General features: G+C 38.2%; 2 protein-coding genes across 3 annotated transcripts in view; one reads left to right on the forward strand and one right to left on the reverse strand.

The window, feature by feature from the left end:
- The window catches only part of LOC114520098, a 32,083-nt gene that overhangs the window by 10,717 nt on the left and 972 nt on the right, over nucleotides 1-20,394 (forward strand). The window contains exons 6-8 of one of the 2 annotated variants that reach the window (XR_003686661.1): nucleotides 4,732-4,781; nucleotides 4,938-5,051; nucleotides 5,653-5,706. The gene's annotated coding sequence lies outside the window, so the exon portion shown is untranslated. Of the gene's footprint in view, nucleotides 1-4,731; nucleotides 4,782-4,937; nucleotides 5,052-5,652; nucleotides 5,707-20,394 lie in introns of those variants that run through there. The other variant, XR_003686662.1, reaches the window with a different exon arrangement.
- LOC114520186 lies at nucleotides 35-20,394 on the reverse strand. The gene is made up of 8 exons (XM_028540412.1): nucleotides 16,966-20,394; nucleotides 15,737-16,064; nucleotides 15,593-15,661; nucleotides 14,724-14,941; nucleotides 14,383-14,447; nucleotides 13,526-13,662; nucleotides 1,249-13,181; nucleotides 35-933 (listed from the first exon to the last, which is right to left on the reverse strand). Exons 1-8 carry the CDS (start codon nucleotides 20,272-20,274, stop codon nucleotides 841-843), a joined length of 16,152 nt encoding a protein of 5,383 aa, XP_028396213.1. The 5' UTR covers nucleotides 20,275-20,394; the 3' UTR covers nucleotides 35-840.

A 20,394-nucleotide genomic window follows, 5' to 3' on the forward strand; every position in this document is an offset into this window, starting at 1 on the left:
ATAGTAAACATAGTATCAACGAATGAAAAACCTTATTTAATAGCGACATCCAAAAATACATAAATTATTAATACATAAATACATTCAAATGAATACCGCTTGTTAACCACCGCAGGCTCACTTGCAGATAACTCAGTTATCTGCTAGCAGATAACTGAATTTTGCGTAATTGCGCGATTTATCTGTCAACTATTAGCTAATCAAATTGCTTGTATTATACTATAATGTATAATGATATTAGTAATGAAACAATGCATTACATACTAGATATGTCTCCATCATGCAAGCGGTGACTGTAGAGGTAGCCGTTATTAATATTAAATTATATAAGTTGTTTTCATTGATGTCTGTATCGTCATCAGGCCCCGAAGGGAAATTGGTAACATGGCTATCCTCGCAAAGGAAAGAAACCAGGTCCCGATCTAAGTAGAGACTTGCTATAAATCACTAGTTCTACTATATATAGTTTCGTCTATTATATAAGGTTGACATAATAGTTATTATAGTTACAATACAACTTCGAAGATATAATAGCCACTAGCCTGAGATCGCATAAAGCCAATTTTGACCTCCAACTTAACTTGGATTTCATTTTCACACAAAATGTTTCGGTATATAAAATACACCTTTAATAATTAACACCCTCAAAATACATTTTTCGTCGAAAAAACCGAAACTGTAGCTTTCAAGATTGGCTTTATATTTTGCGCACATTGTATTTACTTCGATCATTTACCTTTAATACCTGTGGTTAAATTTTAAATATTCCTAGCAACGCTACATTAAGAATAACAAAAGCATTTTATTGTTTGTCTATAAATGAGGCTGTATACTTTCAGATCATTTTATAAACGTCGCTTTCCTAAGCTGACGTCGTTGGCCAATGTTGCTTACTTGCCCTGATGTACTAATTATGGTTTTGCGTTCCTTTTTCTATAAAAAAGTTTATATCTGTCAGTATTTGAACAAAATCTTTAATTTTATTTCTCGAATCGTTGCACTAAATTCAATGCAGATATTTTTTTACCTTAACAAAATTTATGGTGCTAAGCTTGCCAGCTGTAGTAATTTTTCTGATTTCAAAATTTTGTTTAACTGGGTAGGAGGGGTCTATTCACCTTTTAATATGAAAAACCCTGAGCCCTATAATAGATAAAGTGTTCTAAAGGATACTTCCTATATGCGAGAAGGATATCGAAAAACTCCCACTGTTTGTGAATCAAGAACACTTTTCGTGTGCAAACTTACCTTCTCTTCTTCTTCAAGATACTTCACTATCGAGTAGATGTATTCTAGAGTAATTTCTTTCGGGATATCATCCATATTTGGTGGTCTAAGTGAGGACCACAGCGAAGGTTCCTGCAAATGACACTGCAACGGTGTACTCTGTTCAGGCCAGTACTTTTCAGATGAGAGATAACGGAAAACGAAACGACGAAGCACTTTCAAGAATTTGCGTGGTATCAATTGAGCACCGCCAGTCGTTCTGTTTGTCATAGCGGTAACGGTCTTTTTCATGTCGTCTGTCAATTTTTTCCGAAATTTTCTATCAAGTCCTTCAATAGCACCATCAGCAAGAACGTCTTCCAAAGCTTCGTAAAGTGCAGCAACGTGTTCTATCTTGATCAAACTTCCAGTTTGGGGGAATAGTTTTACTGGGAAGGAGATTTCAGTGGGACAGTTTTCAGTGAAATGTTTCAATGTCATATCCACGTTTATGTCCTTAAATTTTCGTTTTAGCAAGAAGATGAGCACTTCTATATGTTGAAGAAGATCTTGGGCGTCTTTGATCCTCTGTTCTTTCAGCTTCACCAATTCTTTACCCACATCCTCTGGCAATGTTTCACTTTGTTTTATTAATGATCGAAACTCCGTCAATAAAGGGCCACAGATGTGAAACAATTCCTTTGCAAATATGAACTTGTTCAGTGTACCTGCCAAATAGCACTTTCCGAACGCTATTTTTTTTGCAAGCCACATTTCTATTCGTTCAAAATCATACGCGATTTCGTGGCCTTTACCATACTCGAGATTCCTTGGTGTGTATTTCAACAAATCGTCAGACCATTGAAAACTGATTATTTCCTCCTCTTTGACTTCTTGAATCGAAGCGATCGCGACACCGCTGCAGTTTTTCTTTTCAAGGAAACCCAGAGCCGGATGCCGACGTGATGAAAGAGAAATTGTTGCGTCTAAGATAGAATTTTGGTGTGAAACTAGCATTTTGATAGCTTTTTCAAGGTGAATGCTATATTCACCTTCCGTTAGACAGTAAGCTATATAATCCGTCTCCATTAGTCCTGGCATCACCACTTCGTTAACTCCTTGTTCAATTAACGAACAAACTTCATTCCACGCTTTTTGAAACTTTTCAAACAACATTTTGAAGCTGCTTTTTTCTTGTGGACTGCGGTTTATCTCTAAAAGGTGGCCGGTTATGAAGTCATTAATTGATTTAGATTCTGCATCTTTTCTACTGATGCGGTGAGTTAATGCTGATGATACGAGACGAGACCATTTCAACAGATGATGAAGATTTCCTACCATCGTTAGTTGATTAAACTTTGCGAAGAACAAGGCCAAGAAACTGTGCTTTGATTGAACGTCTTTTGGAGAATGCAAAAATGCCGAGCGGAAATCTTCAAAAGATGGTTGTTTCGTCACTCGAAATAATCTCTTTAACTGCTGATTCTGCTCTTCGCGATGCTCAGGATATTTGTCGAGTTCCAAGATGCGGGCGTACATTGTAACCTTCGTTTGACTGTCTTCAGTCTGTTGCAGTTTCATCATATTTTTTATTTCCATGGACATTTCACTGGAATTCAGAAACACCTCTTTTGTACGCTTCGCAAACTCACCCTCCCATTCTCGACGCATCTCTGGTGTTGAGCAGTCGTTTGATCCTAGTAAATTTTTACTTCTGATGAGATCTGAACTTCTCTCAAGCACGACATGCATGGTTTTTATTACAACATCTTTCTTATTACTAAGAATTTTCATTAAATGCTGCATATCAGATTCGATAGTTTCAAAACAAAAATCCTCTGCGCTTTTGGATTTGTGTTTTCCTTCAGATCCGTGCAACATATTTAGGACACTTGACACACTTTCCTCTGTCGAAGTTCCCACCTCAATTCCAGCGTAGTAGGACGAATAAACAATGAGATGTAAAGCACGATAAACCGCTGGAGTCATGTGCTTTGTGCAAAGATCCGATTCTGAACTTGAATTATCGTAACACGTGATGCGCTTTGATTCATGTTTCAATGCTTCATGACAGCGTGGACACGCGATTTCCTTTATTGTGTCTTTGAAAGCTAACCTCAAACTGCAGGAGCATGTTACATGAACAGATTCTTGGATGAATAGTTGGTGTTCAAATACGGAACGGATCTCGTCTTTACCATGGGCAAGAACACAAGGCTGTACGAATTTTTGAGGATTTGTGAAGTATCGATACATTGGTGATTTTTCGCCTGGGAAACTAGTGGCGACGATACAGGCAACGTGAAGAACCAGCAGAACCGTTTCTATTTCACTCACTGACGACTCGGGTGTCAGTTGAAGTTTTGAACAATTGAAATCAGGCTGACCGATAATTTTTAGCAAAAGTTCCCGAAATAACGTTGGGAAGGGTTCTGTATTTACAACAAACCATTCGACTGATTTTTCTTCTTTATCAGTGAGTTTTCGTTTAGTCCGCTTTAAATAGACCATATTTATGAGCATTCCAAGGAGAACAAAGGCATGTTTTGGAGAGCCATTGCATTTACTTAAAAATGTTTTAATGGATGACTCATCTTCCTCTGACATCAATTTCAAGAAAGAATCCTTTGCATCCTCGTATTCGGAATACTTGAGTACAGATGTAAATACAGCTATATCTTGCATGTCAGGATTCATCATATCGTGAGGCAATAATTTCTCCTCAGTTGAAAGAATATTGTCTTTTTCAAACAAATTTTGTAAATCAAAAAGATTTAAATTTTTGTGCAGTTGTTTTATGAGAAACACTTGTAGTGAGGTTTTTGAATATTTCAAAAGTGAGTTGATTTCTGTCAGTACACAAGCATATGGACTGTCTTTCTTCACTACACCAGGATTTTTTGCAATGAACTTCGCTAACTTAATGATGAATTCTCTAAGGAATGCGACAGCTGAGAGAACTTTTAAACCACACTTATCTTTGCTGTTTTGGGATATCAATCCTATGGCAGATTTTACAACTGTAAGAACTTCACAATCAGAGCCATTAACGTCTCTAAATTTAAACGTTCCATTGTCATTTCGATCCTTGCATTTAAGAAGATCGAATTTTAACAAACATTGAATTAGATCACAAATCATTACCGCAGGATACGAATCATGGTGTATTAAACCTTGCTCAAAACGTTCTTTGAAAGCTACGTCGATATTCTGAAGACAAGGGCAACTCTCTATATCACGAGACGTGGAAATTAAGTCGATAAATATTCCAGGTGACTGTATTTCTTCAACCATGAGTAGCGGTAGGACAACAGAACTCATCATCATTGTAAACTCCGCTCGATCCAACGACAAAACGTTTTTTATGATTGGAGAAACAGCGGAGGCATCAACGTTTGTGTCGATACAACAACCATAAAATAGAGCCAAGAACTTTTGTAAATCATGCTTTTGTATACTCCTTTCTTTCTCAAGTGGTTTTATTAAATTTTTATTTATTTCTTCGAATGATTTTTTGTTTTCTAGGTATTCCGGTTTAAGATCAAGACCGATTTTGTGAAGATTATGCAACGAAGGTAAATTTAAAGGAGTGATAATACTTGAGAAATTCACACATAAACGTAGGTAATGTACGGCGGATGGATATTCACTTATTATTAGCGCCAATGAAAGCAGTAAATTTGCGTTTCGTCTCCAAGCTTCGACACCACCATTTTGTTTGACCGTTTCAGGCGAAGGAAGCATTTCTTCACAGTACCTTGTAACCAAGATGTCTGCAAACGTTTCTGATTCACCTGGATGCTCTCTTTCTGTATCAACGGATTCTTCCCCGTCGTGGATGTGAGGTAATGATTTCACCAAAATGACCTTTTTTGAGCTACTAAATGGGCTGCCTTTTGTTAAACTTTCTAAAACGTTAAGTCCTATAAACGGCCGACATAAATCAATCATTCTTAGTAAATCACCAATCCGTTCGCGATGAACCCATACGAAGGTGTGTAGCAATGTACAAAACTCGACCATGTCATCCGGTGGCAAACTTGGCTTTATTTCTGAAAGAAACACAGCTTGCGCTAATGACAACCGCTGTGGACGACTTAGTGTTTTGCTAAAATCGGCAGTCATTATATCGAAAATATCTTTCATGTACAAGTCGTAACAGTCCCGAGTATAACTGGAAAGTTCAGGAACCGAGTTTTTGATTATCACCGCGAATCTTTTCACTTTTTGTTGCCGAGCTGTTTCCTCAGCCTCGTCATTTTCAAGGAGTTTTGCGTGGTCTTCTAAAAACAGTTCCTTGACTTCGTCAACTTTTCTGCTGACTAGTTGGCTGAAAGGTAGGCATAGGTGAAGGCTTGTGTTTTCAACAAGATACTCTGGTATATCGGATATTTTGAAAGTTTTCTGGATTAAATTGCACCAAATTTCTTCCATTTTTGGTTTTAGGGTATCGTCAGTGTCTTGACTTAGATGAGGCGGCCAAGCATTCTCTTTTTCCAGGAAATATACAATTTTGCACAGTGGATCTCGGACTAATCTCGATACAAACTGTTTCAAAGCATAGTAGAGAGTGGATGAATTAACTAACGACTGGCGGTCGCATGCAACTCGAACTTGCCAATTTGAACAATTTACATCTTCTAAGGCTTTCAGGTCTACTGACTGTAAAATTAATTCCTCGATATTTTTCGAAACCGCTTCCGATCGGAAGAGATTGTTTGCAATGTGTAAAACAGTATCTACAGGACGTTGTTTACCAGTATATTTAAGGCAGGTGAAACACCATAACAGGTGGTTTGGCACAATTTCGCTAATGGGCCAATTGGATGTCAGAAGATCTTTTACACTTTTACCAAGTATTTCGTTCAGTGGGATTGGAGGGGCGTCAAGGACATCAAGGAATACTAGTCTCCAACCACTCAGAAAACTAAACTGCCAGGAAACATCTGGTGTTTCTCCGCGTTGAACGTGCACTACGATACAAACATGCTTGTTTGTTTGTGCTTTCTTTTTTGTTAATCCCCGTTTGTAGGCATTTCTTTCTTCTTCGATGATAAAACGTGCATGTAGCAAGTGCGTACCGTCAAAACCTGGTTTACATTGTAAAACTAACAACTCCTTATCTGGGGCATTCCAGTATTTGTTGATCATTTCAGTCAGTTGTTTCTCAGATTTATACGCACTAAGCCGTTCAGTTTGGCAATTGTCCCCCAAGGACTTGAGAATATTTGTATGAATGTTTGCAAATGTCATGACAACCGTTTTGGAGCCCATTTCATCAGTGGCAAAGAAAGATGATTTCTGTTGGCTAGTTACGTGTTCCATAAAAGCCCTAAAACCTTGGTGGATTGGTTTCTTGAAATATTCATCATGTAAGTTCTGCACCTCATGTGAATCGTTTTTCAATATTGTGCATTTTTTCATCCGAAGCACTCCATCGGGAGATGCAATCCACATTAAGTCATCTTTACATTTCTGTAGCACGTCATCTTTTTCTTTTCCATGTGACAAGACCAATGATGGTAGGGTGTCTTCATGGAAACCAATGAACAAATCTGTTTCTTTGAAATTTGATTCTAAAGCTTGTATTGTCGACATTCCTTTAACCCAATCACGGAGTTCCTTAATGACACCCTTCTGATCTTCAGTCAACACATCAGAAAATCGTAAAAGTTGCTTTTCGAATCTGTTAAGGAATGGAGGGTCAGAATAATCCACTTTATGTTGATCAACGAGAACAATGCAACGAAATCCATCGTCTACTTGGCACATTGAGTTGCTGTAGGCTCCAAGCGCAACACGACAGTGTTTTCTGCTCTTGACCACTGCGTAATTCTGGTTTAGCATATCATACAAACTTCCATATATTCTTTCTAGATCTCTTAGTATCAAGATGCAATTGCGCTCCATGCAAAGAATAATACGACTCAAAATTCTGTAGTTGTACTCTTCAGACTGGTCCTCCTCGAAACGACTGCCATAGATTTTGATGATTTCCTTCTTCGAGTTAACACAACTTTGTTCCAAAATTCCAATGGCTGAATCTCCACTTGTTATAAGCATCAGATGACGAGCGTGGGGATCTTCAAGATTCGCTTGAATTAACTGGATTACTGGGATGATATCACAGGAAGTTGTGTTGTCCAATTTGTTGAGGAAGATTTTTTGAATATTGGTTACTTCATCAGGAATGCCACCAAAGTTGCGCTGTAATGAAACATTAACTTCTTCAATTTTGCTGCAAACTGTTTTAACCAGGGAATAGTAATCGCGCAGACCATGGAAATTAGAATATATTTGTTGTGTTTGATATTCAAAATAGGCATCAGCTAAACATTTAATTTCTCCCTTTGCCAAACAATGACTGCTATCTCCATTAACAGAATAATGTAGAGAATACCCCGTCTCGTAAAGGTCGTCTTTGGTAGGCTCAGGTCTGGACAAATGAATTGCTCGGTTCATCTTTGCGGCATCTAACGACCAATTTGAAATTCCCACAACTGCAATTTCAGGAAGTTTCCCTTCACCAGGCTCCAGCAAGCTATGTAGAACTTTAAGAGGGTTGTATTTTGAATTTTCAGCTAATCCAACTTCATCGAGTAGAACGACAGGCAAGATATTTCCATCTTTGTTGTATTCTTTGTATTTTTGTGCTTTTTCAAACACTTTCATGATTCCTTCTGACGTGGAAGATTCTGAACCTTGATATGAGACGACGTAAAGCTGAGGCAACTTTTTGAACCAAGGATCTTGTGAATCACGTCCGCGTAGGTTGCTTCGGATCAATTGAATGGATAATGACTTGCTGCAGCCAGGCTTTCCAACTACGAAGATAGGAATGCGGTTTAAAATGCAAACAAGCATTACAAAAACATTCTCACGTAGGGCGGCGTTTCTTGCTGTTCCTGCGGGGAGTTCCATTCGATTCAAAATATCGTCTTCTTCCATACGTACAATTGCTTCAAAAATATCTGAATTATCTTTTGTGCTCATTGTTTTTCCATTACTAGTTAACAATTTAATCATTTGTTCTCTGTAATTCTTGCGCAATTTTGCAGTTGGCATTCGGGACAAATAACAATGCGCAAGAGCAAGAACAACGCTGTTGAGCTTCACGTCATATCCTTCTGACAGGTGGTAACACTTATGAATGTTTTTGGGGCACTCTTTCTCAGGGGGTGTTGCATCTACCTTTTCTCGTTCCTTTATTTTTTCTTCAAACCAGCCGATCAGGTGAATGCATCGATGCACATCACGTAAACTGACACAAAAGTTGTTGTTTTCAGCTTTCCGAATAAACTGTTGAGATTCAAATAGCAAATTAACTAACATTCTTTGATCCTCTTCTGGTTTGCATCTCACCATCCTCTTAATATAATCTCGTTCATCTGTTGGGGACAAGGAGCCATAATCCCAAACATAGTCAATCATAGCTTCGGGTAGTGGATGGACACGATAAACAAGACCAGAATACTCATCAATTATATTCTTGACTTCAAGGCCACCTGTCTTGATTTGTTCTTCAGAACGCAACACGTACGGGTTACAAGCTGCAAGGAAAACAAGATTCTTGGGTAACGAATATCCCAACAAGGTACGATGACACATTATGTCGTTGATCAAACCTAGATGATCACATGTGTTTATTTCATCCAAGAAAGCCCATACTTGCTCATTGATGTTTTTGGCATAACTTTCCACTTCTTCAATAAATTTGATTATTTCTTCTTCAGAACGTCCAGCATGCAAGTGAAATGTGCAGCACCGCACTCCGCAAGTATTCGCCAAATATTGAACGAGACTTGTCTTTCCACAACCCGTCTCCCCCATGATGATAACTGGAACACTGGCACGGACCCGTAATATGATCAATATCATTTTCAAGATGTTATCTGGAGTCAGAGCGTAACCTGGGAATAATTTTCTTTCTCCTCTCACAGGTTTCGCGAGAGCTATCATCTCTAACTTCTTCTGCAACTGTTCTTGAGTAAATTCTTTGAAGTCATCAAGCTCTTTTCCTGTGACGTCTTGACTCTTTAGTAATTTTTCAACGCTCAGTGGGACGGCAGATTTGTCGCGATAAAAAGCGGTGATTGCTTGGGAGTAAAGACCATGAAACACGACCACCAAATGGTTGTTGTCTTTCCATTTTGTCATCCCTTGTACACGTTGAACCATATTTTTGGCAGATTTAGAAACGCTTGCTGGCTGATTTTGAGCATTATTTTTTATTCCTTTTGAGCTACAAGTTGTTATGGCGCGAGATGCGAACTCCTTTGAGACATCGAAAAGAGCCTTAAAAAGAATATTTCGGATACTCTGTTCATCACCCACCATAGATTTAAGATTTGCAACTTTAAAAAAAGCACTCCTAGAAAATTTCAGAAGTTGTTTAGCCAGTACTTGTAGAAACGTTTGGAGCGTTGTAAAGGTGGTATCGTCTTTTGACGAGAAATGTTTTGCCAAAAGCTTTTGACAACGACATGCTTTCAGTGGTTCGGGTGTTTTAGATTCGCTGAAAAGAACGTCTTTCGAATCAATACAGCCTTGATCGAAGATTTCTAAGTACTGGCAAACAATTTGAGCATTACTTGTTATTGCATCGGTGACTAAATAATCCTTGTAATGTTGCCATTCCAAGTGAATACGGTTGAAATATTTTGATATCATCATCGATTCCCGGAGCTTATCTTTCATTGTATTGGCTATTTCAATATAAACGTGTGTTGTTGGTAGATGATAAAACTGATTTTCAGCCGAAACCATTCCTGTGACAATCAGTTGAAATAAGAATGTGTCCAACGACAGCGGATCGCTCAGTTCACCAATATCCAGATGCAGACAATGATATTTCTTAACCTTGAGCTTTTTTAGACGCTGGATGAGTTTGCTCAGGTCAAATGGACCTGTGATGGAAAATGTAACAACGTTCATGCTTTTGTCAAGTGCCTCGTGTTTTATTTGTTCTGTTTTTCCTAAACCCGGAAGAGTGGATGTGACCATTTTTACATTAGGCCAACCAGCTTTGAGACGCTGTCCGAAGGTGTAATCACTCATACCTGTAATGTGATGGGTATATTGGGCGAACTGCTCCACAATGTGGTGATGGTCGCCACCACGGCAAATCAAAGCAAGTTTATAGTCAGGTGAGTTGACAGACATTTTAATTTCATTAACCATCTTGAATTGCAATTCATTTGGCAACAATTCAACACATGCAATACAGAACAAGCATTCATGACGCGGATCTTTTGGATGCTTGAAACATCTTTTAAGCAAAAGTTGTATCTCTTCCCACTTCGTTTCGGATCTACAGAAAACAATTTGAGATGGTTCTGGAAATGCCTTCGACGTGTTTTCATACAGGGCGAGGATGACGTTGGGCGTTAATGGACTATTCGGTTTCAAACTAGCAACAAATATCTCTCCTTTTCTAACTGTGGCCTCCAGTTTGCCATGCTTTTGATTTTTCGTATCTTCTGTCGTCAAACTGGCGACAAGGTCCGTCATACTTGCAAAGTGTTGTGTATATTGGGCAAACTGTTCGACAATGTGGTGTTTGTCTCCACTACGACATATTAGTACAAGTTTAAAATAGGCGTTTTTATTCTTACTCCCCTCACGTCCTTGAAAGCATTTCTGTTTCTCTTTAATTTCCCTAACTAGTCTAACTTGTAATTCATTTCGTAGCAATTCAACATTGGTTATACAAAAGATAATTTTATGATTGGGATATTTTGAAAGCGCGAAGCATCTTTGAATTAAAAGATGTATTTCATTCCATGTTGTCTCGGAGCTGCAGAAAACAGTTTGATACGACTCTCGAAATATTTTTGACGTGCTCTCGTCGTCACTGACTTTTGCTGTTTTTAGACTTCCCGCCTCCAAAACAGCAACAAAAATTTCTCCCGGAGTAACTTCAAATTTTGGCTTGTGAAATTCTGGTATTTTTCTGATGACATGTTGCGAATTTCTAAAAAATTTTTCTAAACCTTTACCGACAGTTGAGAGTAATTTCGCCGCCGGGTTTTTATTCAAATCAGAGTGTGGCAACTCCTGACCCTCTTGATGCTTCTTCAATTGCTGTGTAGTCATAGTTCGATCGACGAATTTTAGTAACGAAAGGACATCTGGGTAATTATCTTTCGAACCATTTTTGAAAAAATCGTACAGTGTGAGGATTTGATCGGAGTGGTAGTAGTTAAGAAAGTGGAAGTTACCACGTGCGTGTTCTAACTCTTCTTCCCAGTTTTCTAGCTCGTCTTTCAAATTGTCCCTGTTCCCTTCAAGTTCTATAGTTGACTTCATCATCTTCGAAAACGGTTCGCGATATTTCACATACCCAGACGAATTCAGTCTTAATAGAAGAGTAGAAATTTCAGTCAACAGATTAACCTGATGTATGAAGTCGTCAAAATCGATATGTTCACTGGTTTGTATTTCCCTGTGTGTGTCTGTGTGAGTGCGCGTATGTTTTTTTCCTTGATCACTGGCCTCAGTACTTTTGATAGAATCCTCACTGCACTCTTTAGACTCACTAGATCTAGCTGTATGAGAGATAGCAATAAGATGCGCACGACTTCGTAAGTCATATAGTTCCGACAAAGAATAATGCTTCACATCCTTGCTTCTATTCTGAAGTTCGTAACTCATCTTAATTTCACATTTTCCATCTTTTTGCGACACCAAATATTCTCCTCTGTTCAGGCAATTTCGAATTACTTCTTTAGTCATCTCACCACGGTTGGTAATGCTCATGTACAATCCACGAAGGCTGTTGACATTAGTACTACACTGCTTAATCTTTCCTGCTATATCTTTATGACCAATGGAAGATTCTTTTAACATGCATAGGAGGCCCTGGAAATTTAAATTCCCTTCCTTCTTCTTCTTTATCAAAGGTTTGAGACAACCATGGACTTCGATAAGATCGGAAACTGACGATTCTGATATAAACTGGTCAAAATGTTCTTCAACGGCATCGATAAGAAAACGAATATCATCGTCAGCTATTTCTTCGATGAAATTAACCAATTCACTTGACCGCGACAACTCTTCAACCACACAATCACCGGCGTCTTCAAGATTGAATATTGGCTTTAATTGTTTTGTGTTTTCCATGAGTTCATGTAAACTGCCTAAGGTCATCTTAGCAATTTTCTCTAAATCCGTTTGAAACTTTACAATTTCCGTCATTTTACCTGAACTGTCTGCTAATTTGAAGATTTGATGTATGCCTATTATAGCTTTTACCCGTTCCAAAGTATATGGGTACTTGGAACACTCTTTGGTGTACATGTTGACATTCTGAAACAGCGTTTCCCCAAGGTTTTCTTCCAAAAGCTTTAGCTCGTTATCCAATTCGTTTTCATTCAAGTTGTTAAGTAACTTGCTCATTGATTCTACCATAAGTGTTTTGGGCTCATTCCACATATTTAAGAATTCTTCTTTGGCTTTTGTAGCAAGGAACGTAATCAGTGCATAAAAATCGTCAAATTCTGTCGTTAACTTTTCGAGTTCTCTTCTCGCCACAACTCTAAAAAACTGGGAATTCACCAATGGTTGCAATGCTTGGGCTGGTTTTAGGAGCGAATATGTTTCCCAAAACTTATCATCCTGTAATTCCTTCATCTCTCTGGTACGCCAGGTTTTCTTTAGGTCGTCGAGTGCCTTATCAATATTTTTGGTTCCAATAGTCTTATCAGTTGCTATTTCCTTTCCATAGTCAATCGCGGACTTTAGAGAGTGAACTTTTTTGGAAGATTCATTCAGAACGCTCATTAATTCAGTGATTTTATTCACAAAAAACTGCTCTTGCTCATCAGACACTCCGGCACATAATTTTGAAACTTTATCTTTTTCTTTGTCGAGCACTTTTATGAAATCGGTGGTTATATTGCCATTTTTAATGCGTTCTGCTAGTTCTTTGCAAATTCTTTTTCCGGGTTCATATTTTTCGGAGTCCCCATTCTCTTCTAAAAGAGATTCGAGTTTTCGTAAAGATAACACACAACTTTGCATAATTATTTGCAGAAATCCACGGGGTTTTCGGATGTTGGTGCATGATCAAGTGTGCCCTGTTTCAATAATCGTGTTTAAAATCTTGTATAATATTGTAGCATTGCTTATTTTAATTTGTAATCCATAAACCTTAATTATTGTATGAGTTGCCGTGTAATTGTCTATGCATTTCATTTTTTATACGATTCCCATCCGCAATTTTTGATCATATGGGAGTGTGATTTTGTCTTTGTCAGAAAAAAAAATGGTTAAAAATGTGTAATATACGGCGGCTTTTTGCGTCAATAAACTAATTTACCGTTAGTTTTCAGTAAGTTGATCCAAACATCATACCAATCGAGGATTTTGATGATATTTTCTTCATTCACTTCGGCTCTTTCAACATTTGGTACTTCTATTCTTCCCAAGATACAGAACAAAATTCTTTCGCCAACACTATATAAACACAACAATAAGCGGTCTAGAAACAACTTTTTTCAGATTCAGTTTTAGAATATGTTCCAAAATATTATTATGTATGATAATTTAATATACAATCTTCGTGCATTGGCCTAAATCTACTCACGCGATTGGTCAAAATCAATCACGTGGTTTCTTATCGCCTGGCGACAGATCATGGGAGTCATAATTTATTCGCAATAACCCATGAAAATCATGGTTTATTCAAAAATGAAAGCCTGCAACGAAGCTTAGATTTTCAATGCAGCAATCAATCAACATTTTAAGAGGTTCAGCATATTAAAAGTGTTAGAGACATTATGTTCGTATTTTGTTACAAGTAAACGCATGCGCTAACCATAAAATGAACTCGAAATTTCGATATCTCAATATTGAAATTTCTTGGCCATTGTATGGTCAGCGTGTGCGTTTATTTGTGAATAAAACACTCACAACAGTTTCTAATTTATATAGGAAATATATCAGTTAAGGAAATATAAGCGTTAGAACGCTTTATTTAAAATAGTCACTTATGCATTTTTTTCCATATAATTTCACTTATAATCACTTATCACTTATATATCACAGAATCACTTATCACTTTTAATTTTGATATTTATGTAACAATTGTTAGATATTTTACAAAAACTGACAGAGTTGCGAAATCAGGAACTTCCGTAATAATCTTAAGTTATTTCGAAAAATTGTAAAACATACCTGTTGCCTAGGAATTCTCTAAATAATCCTTGTGAATTTCTGATTAGCTGTGTACTCAATACTTTCTGCACATGGGAAATGTAGCACTCTTGAACAGCAGGTGAACACTTGTTTATATGTGTAAAGGCTTCGAGAACATCATATGATTTTATGTTTTGAAAAATATCCCCTTCAACATGCATCAAAACGTTTTGAGCCAGTCTGCTGGATAATGAAACATTCAGAGAACATCTCATTATAGCTTCCAAGGATTCATAAGCCACTTTAACGCAATTTAGGCCATCAAGACTGCGTTCAATATTCCTCACTCGGGAGATAATCCAGTCTCCACAAATGTTTACCTTTTTTTGGTCTGGAATATCATGCCAGCCTCTCTTGAAATCTTTGCTTTGTAGAACGTTAAGCAGTAGATCTTGTGTAAGAATTGACTTTGATTTTGAAAGTTCAAATAACAATTCTGTGAATTCATCTTTATCTTTATCCATTATTGCAAGAAATAACTTTAGCACAACGTCTTTGTCTTTTTCTTCTCTCGTCTCATCTTCTAACTGGACGTATTCTAGCAATAACGTGTGCAACTGATAGAAAATTCTCTCACAGAGTATTTTTGGCATGTGATAAAATGCCCATAGTTTAACTCTTAAACCTTTTTTAGTTTTTCTCTGTGCCTGAGAGAAGAATTCGACGAAAAAATCAATCTTGTCTTTATCATTTTCAAAGAATTTTGACATTTCAGTTCGGCTACATAGATTTAAAGCATCGAGCAAAGTTTGAGCGCTTCTTAGCACCGAGCTCAACATTTTTTTGTTTTCTTCGCGGTTTTCCTCTTTTAAACTTGAAAAGAGCATTGTGACCATTTTTTTGTATTCCTCGGTTTCGTACGTGTGAGTTAGATGCTCAGATTCTATTTTTTTGTCAAGGAAATATTTGATTCCAAAATAGGGATAAAAATATGCTGCAAGGGTCAGCCATCCCGGACTACTACAGTTCTCTACCAAAATAATGGCAATTTCTGCTAAAAGAGTGGTATCTAGTATTGAATTAAATTTGGAATCAAGGACCAGACCCTGAAGCAAACGATCGCACGCCAACTTATTCTCTTTTAGATTCAATTTTTTGCTAGTACGATTGACATGACTCAGGACCATGCACAAGTACAATCTCTGTGTATCTGTAGTGGTAGTTTCTAAAGCATGTTTAAGAACACTACCTTCCAACTCCTGCACGTCTATTGTTGATAGTGACTTGACATCTAAACCTGTGATGTTGCTTAGAATTTCTGGTAATGTTGACTCATTGACATGTTGCAGGAGCCACATTAGGTAAAATTTAACTGAATATGGCAAGGTTTCACCTTCTCGGTGTCTGTTGTCGGGAAATTTAAACACATCGAACTGAACTGGCCACTCCACATTTCTTACATCTTTTTCTGTGCAGATTGATGCTGCAGTTTTCAGACCACTTTGTGTCGTATCATCCCCGGTGGAACTTTCAAGGAATATTTTGTATTTATACTTTGAATTCTTCGGAATCTTTATCGGATCTTTATTAAATATGATATTACAATACCAGATTTTTTTTTCATTTGGAACTTGGAAAAGATGTACATTTTCGTCAGTACCGATTTTCATGCATACACCAATGACGGAAACCTCTTCAGGTATCAAAAGATAGAAGGAAATCTAAAAGAGAGTAGAAGACATATATTAATCGTTTTTAATCAGCTGTGTATTGGAAGTTGAATGTCCTTTATGCCACGCTAACAATTATCTAAGAAAGAGTTTTCAATACAGTACAGAATTATTGTGGATCAGCTTTTTCACAATGAAGATTCCACATTCATAAATTAAGAGCTACATGTAGACGAATATCGTATAGTATAGCTCCGTTTATTGGCACGGCTACCCGCACCAATTTCATCCGTACTTGTCCTTTGTATTTGTACCTTGGGCACTAATAAACTGAACGCGGGGACGAATTTTAGAGCAAATTTAATGTAGTGTAAACGGGGCTCACGATACCTGTATTCTTACACTGCAGTAATGTAATTTTTCCCCTTTACATAGTATGTTCCGCTATTGTCTTCTTGATAATATACAATATCAAGTCAAACATATCAAGTCAAACGAATGGCTTTTTTTAAAGACGCCTGATATGGATATAGTTAGTTCGCATCATACTTACGGGCCAGTCGAAATTATTTTTGTTGTAACCTATGACACCATGCAGTAAGAATCATTAAATTTAAACTGATCAAAAATGGAGACTGAAAGATCTAAGATAAGAGGGTTCATAAGGGCCTGTTTACATAAGACAACAGATAACTTGCTCCATGGCAATCTGACGAAGTAAACTGGCTCTAAATCATATTGGGCCCTTGCAACTGACGTAGTAGTTTGTACTTCCACATTTTAGGTTTTCAAATTATAATCCTGTTATTTAGAAGAGAAAAAACAGAATGCAACTGAGATTGTTCAACTATAGCTTAAAATTTCGTCTATTTTATTAAGAAAGAATGAATGACCATTCATGCCCCTATAGTGTTACTTAGAAGTTATAACTTATAATTTCTATGTTTCTTACCGTATTTTTGGTTTTTGGAGTTTCTAGTATATGCAATGGCGGAGTTACTCGGGTAAAAATTTGTTCTGGGCTTGAATACTTTGTATTGCTGTTTCCACTCTTGCCAGCTTCATCTCTGGTTGAGCTATCGCCCCCATTTTTTCTTTTTAACAGTTCATCTCTCTCTCTAGCTGGTCTATTTCTTCCATGTTGTCCCTCTAACAGATCATCTCTTCTTGTCCCCTCTGATTCACCTTGACTTTTATCTGATAGGTTATTTCTGACATTTTTGTTTTCACTCTGGCCCGCCTCATCTCTGGTTGGTCCATTCTTTCCATGTTGTCCCTCTAACCGATCATCTTCTTGACTTGTCTTACCAGGTTCACTTTGACTTTTGTCTACTTGGTTATTCTTAAAATTCTTGTTTTCACTCTGGCCTGCCTCATCTCTGGTTGAGTCATCATCCCCATATTGTCCTTTTAACAGATCATCTCTTTGACTTCTCCCCTCTGGTCCACCTTGACTTTTGTCTACTTGGTTATTCTTGAAATTCTTGTTTTCATGCTGGCCTGTCTCATTTCTGGTTTGGTAATCATACCCATATTGTCCCTCAAACAGGTCTCCCTCTTGTCTTGTCCCACATTGATCACCTTTTCTTTCCTCCTTTCCCCTATTCTTAGTATTGATCTTTTCACTCTGAGCTGTCTCGTCTATGGCTAGTCCGTTCCTTCCATGTTGTCCCTCTAACCGATCATCTCCTCTTGTCCCCTCTGGTTCAAATTGACTTTTATCTGATAGGTTATTTTTGACAATCTTGTTTTCACTCTGGCCTACCTCATCCCTGGTTGGTCCATTCTTTCCATGTTGTCCCTCTAACCGATCATCTCCTTCCCTTGTCCCTCCCGGTTCACTCTGACTTTCGTCTACTTTTTTATTCTTGAAATTCTTGTTTTCATGCTGGCCTGTCTCATTTCTGGTTTGGTAATCATCGCCATATTGTCCCTCAAACAGGTCTCCCTCTTGTCTTGTCCCACATAGATCACCTTTACTTTCCTCCTTTTCCCTATTCTTAGTATTGATCTTTTCACTCTGACCTGCCCCGTCTATGGCTAGTCCATTCCTTCCATGCTGTCCCTCTAACCGATCATCCCCTTCCCTTGTCTTACCCGGTTCACTTTGACTTTCGTCTACTTTGTTATTCTTAAAATTCTTGTTTTCACTCTGGCCTGCCTCATCTCTGGTTGGTCCATTCTTTCCATGTTGTCCCTCTAACCGATTATCTGCTTGACTTGTCTTACCCGGTTCACTTTGACTTTTGTCTACTTTTTTGTTCTTAAAATTCTTGTTTTCACTCTGGCCTGCCTCATCTCTGGTTGAGTCATCATCCCCATATTGTCCTTTTAACAGATCATCTTCTTGACTTCTCCCCTCTGGTCCACCTTGACTTTTGTCTACTTGGTTATTCTTGAAATTCTTGTTTTCATGCTGGCCTGTCTCATTTCTGGTTTGGTAATCATCCCCATATTGTCCCTCAAACAGGTCTCCCTCTTGTCTTGTCCCACATTGATCACCTTTTCTTTCCTCCTTTCCCCTATTCTTAGTATTGATCTTTTCACTCTGAGCTGTCTCGTCTATGGCTAGTCCATTCCTTCCATGTTGTCCCTCTAACCGATCATCCCCTTCCCTTGTCTTACCCGGTTCACTTTGACTTTCGTCTACTTTGTTATTCTTAAAATTCTTGTTTTCACTCTGGCCTGCCTCATCTCTGGTTGGTCCATTCTTTCCATGTTGTCCCTCTAACCGATCATCTCCTCTTGTCCCCTCTGGTTCAAATTGACTTTTATCTGATAGGTTATTTTTGACAATCTTGTTTTCACTCTGGCCTACCTCATCCCTGGTTGGTCCATTCTTTCCATGTTGTCCCTCTAACCGATCATCTCCTTCCCTTGTCCCTCCCGGTTCACTCTGACTTTCGTCTACTTTTTTATTCTTGAAATTCTTGTTTTCATGCTGGCCTGTCTCATTTCTGGTTTGGTAATCATCGCCATATTGTCCCTCAAACAGGTCTCCCTCTTGTCTTGTCCCACATAGATCACCTTTACTTTCCTCCTTTTCCCTATTCTTAGTATTGATCTTTTCACTCTGACCTGCCCCGTCTATGGCTAGTCCATTCCTTCCATGCTGTCCCTCTAACCGATCATCCCCTTCCCTTGTCTTACCCGGTTCACTTTGACTTTCGTCTACTTTGTTATTCTTAAAATTCTTGTTTTCACTCTGGCCTGCCTCATCTCTGGTTGGTCCATTCTTTCCATGTTGTCCCTCTAACCGATTATCTGCTTGACTTGTCTTACCCGGTTCACTTTGACTTTTGTCTACTTTTTTGTTCTTAAAATTCTTGTTTTCACTCTGGCCTGCCTCATCTCTGGTTGAGTCATCATCCCCATATTGTCCTTTTAACAGATCATCTTCTTGACTTCTCCCCTCTGGTCCACCTTGACTTTTGTCTACTTGGTTATTCTTGAAATTCTTGTTTTCATGCTGGCCTGTCTCATTTCTGGTTTGGTAATCATCCCCATATTGTCCCTCAAACAGGTCTCCCTCTTGTCTTGTCCCACATTGATCACCTTTTCTTTCCTCCTTTCCCCTATTCTTAGTATTGATCTTTTCACTCTGAGCTGTCTCGTCTATGGCTAGTCCATTCCTTCCATGTTGTCCCTCTAACCGATCATCTCCTCTTGTCCCCTCTGGTTCAAATTGACTTTTATCTGATAGGTTATTTCTGACAATCTTGTTTTCACTCTGGCCTACCTCATCCCTGGTTGGTCCATTCTTTCCATGTTGTCCCTCTAACCGATCATCTCCTTCCCTTGTCTTACCCGGCTCACTTTGACTTTCGTCTACTTTTTTATTCTTGAAATTCTTGTTTTCATGCTGGCCTGTCTCATTTCTGGTTTGGTAATCATCGCCATATTGTCCCTCAAACAGGTCTTCCCCTTGTCTTGTCCCACATAGATCACCTTTACTTTCTCTTTCTTCCCTATTCTTAGTATTGATCTTTTCAGTATGGCCTGCCTGATCTATAGCTGGGCCATTTCTTCCATGTTGTGGCATTAACGGATCCTCTCCTCTTGCCCCCTCTGGTTCAAATTGACTTTCGTCTGCCTGGGTATACTTACTATCCTTGTTTGAACTCAGGCCCACCTCACCTTTGGTTGGGCCATCACCCCTATGTGTTATTGTAGTTTGATTGTTAGTTTCTCTAACGTTGTCGTCGGTATCAGGCTGGAATGTGTTTTTTGAAGCGATAATCCTGTTATCTTTCTTTTCCATGAATAAACTGAATAAAATGTGAATGACGTTATATGTATTGTTAATAAACCTACTAGGAGAATAAAAGACATTTCTGTGCTTATGCGAGTGTAAAACACGAGAGAATAACTAAATTTTTAT

This window comes from Dendronephthya gigantea, unplaced genomic scaffold (genome assembly GCF_004324835.1).
Source record: "Dendronephthya gigantea isolate DGI-Jeju-01 unplaced genomic scaffold, DenGig_1.0 000015F, whole genome shotgun sequence".
In the NCBI taxonomy this organism is placed as follows: Eukaryota; Metazoa; Cnidaria; class Anthozoa; order Malacalcyonacea; family Nephtheidae; genus Dendronephthya; species Dendronephthya gigantea.

Coding starts and splice junctions, on each gene's coding strand:
- LOC114520186 (XM_028540412.1), bottom strand. CDS start 20,274: ATGGAAAAGAAAGATAACAGGATTATCGCTTCAAAAAACACATTCCAG. Junction 16,065..16,965: donor CTCCAAAAACCAAAAATACG/GTAAGAAACATA, acceptor ACTCTCTTTTAG/ATTTCCTTCTATCTTTTGAT. Junction 15,662..15,736: donor CGACAACAGACACCGAGAAG/GTGAAACCTTGC, acceptor CAACATTACCAG/AAATTCTAAGCAACATCACA.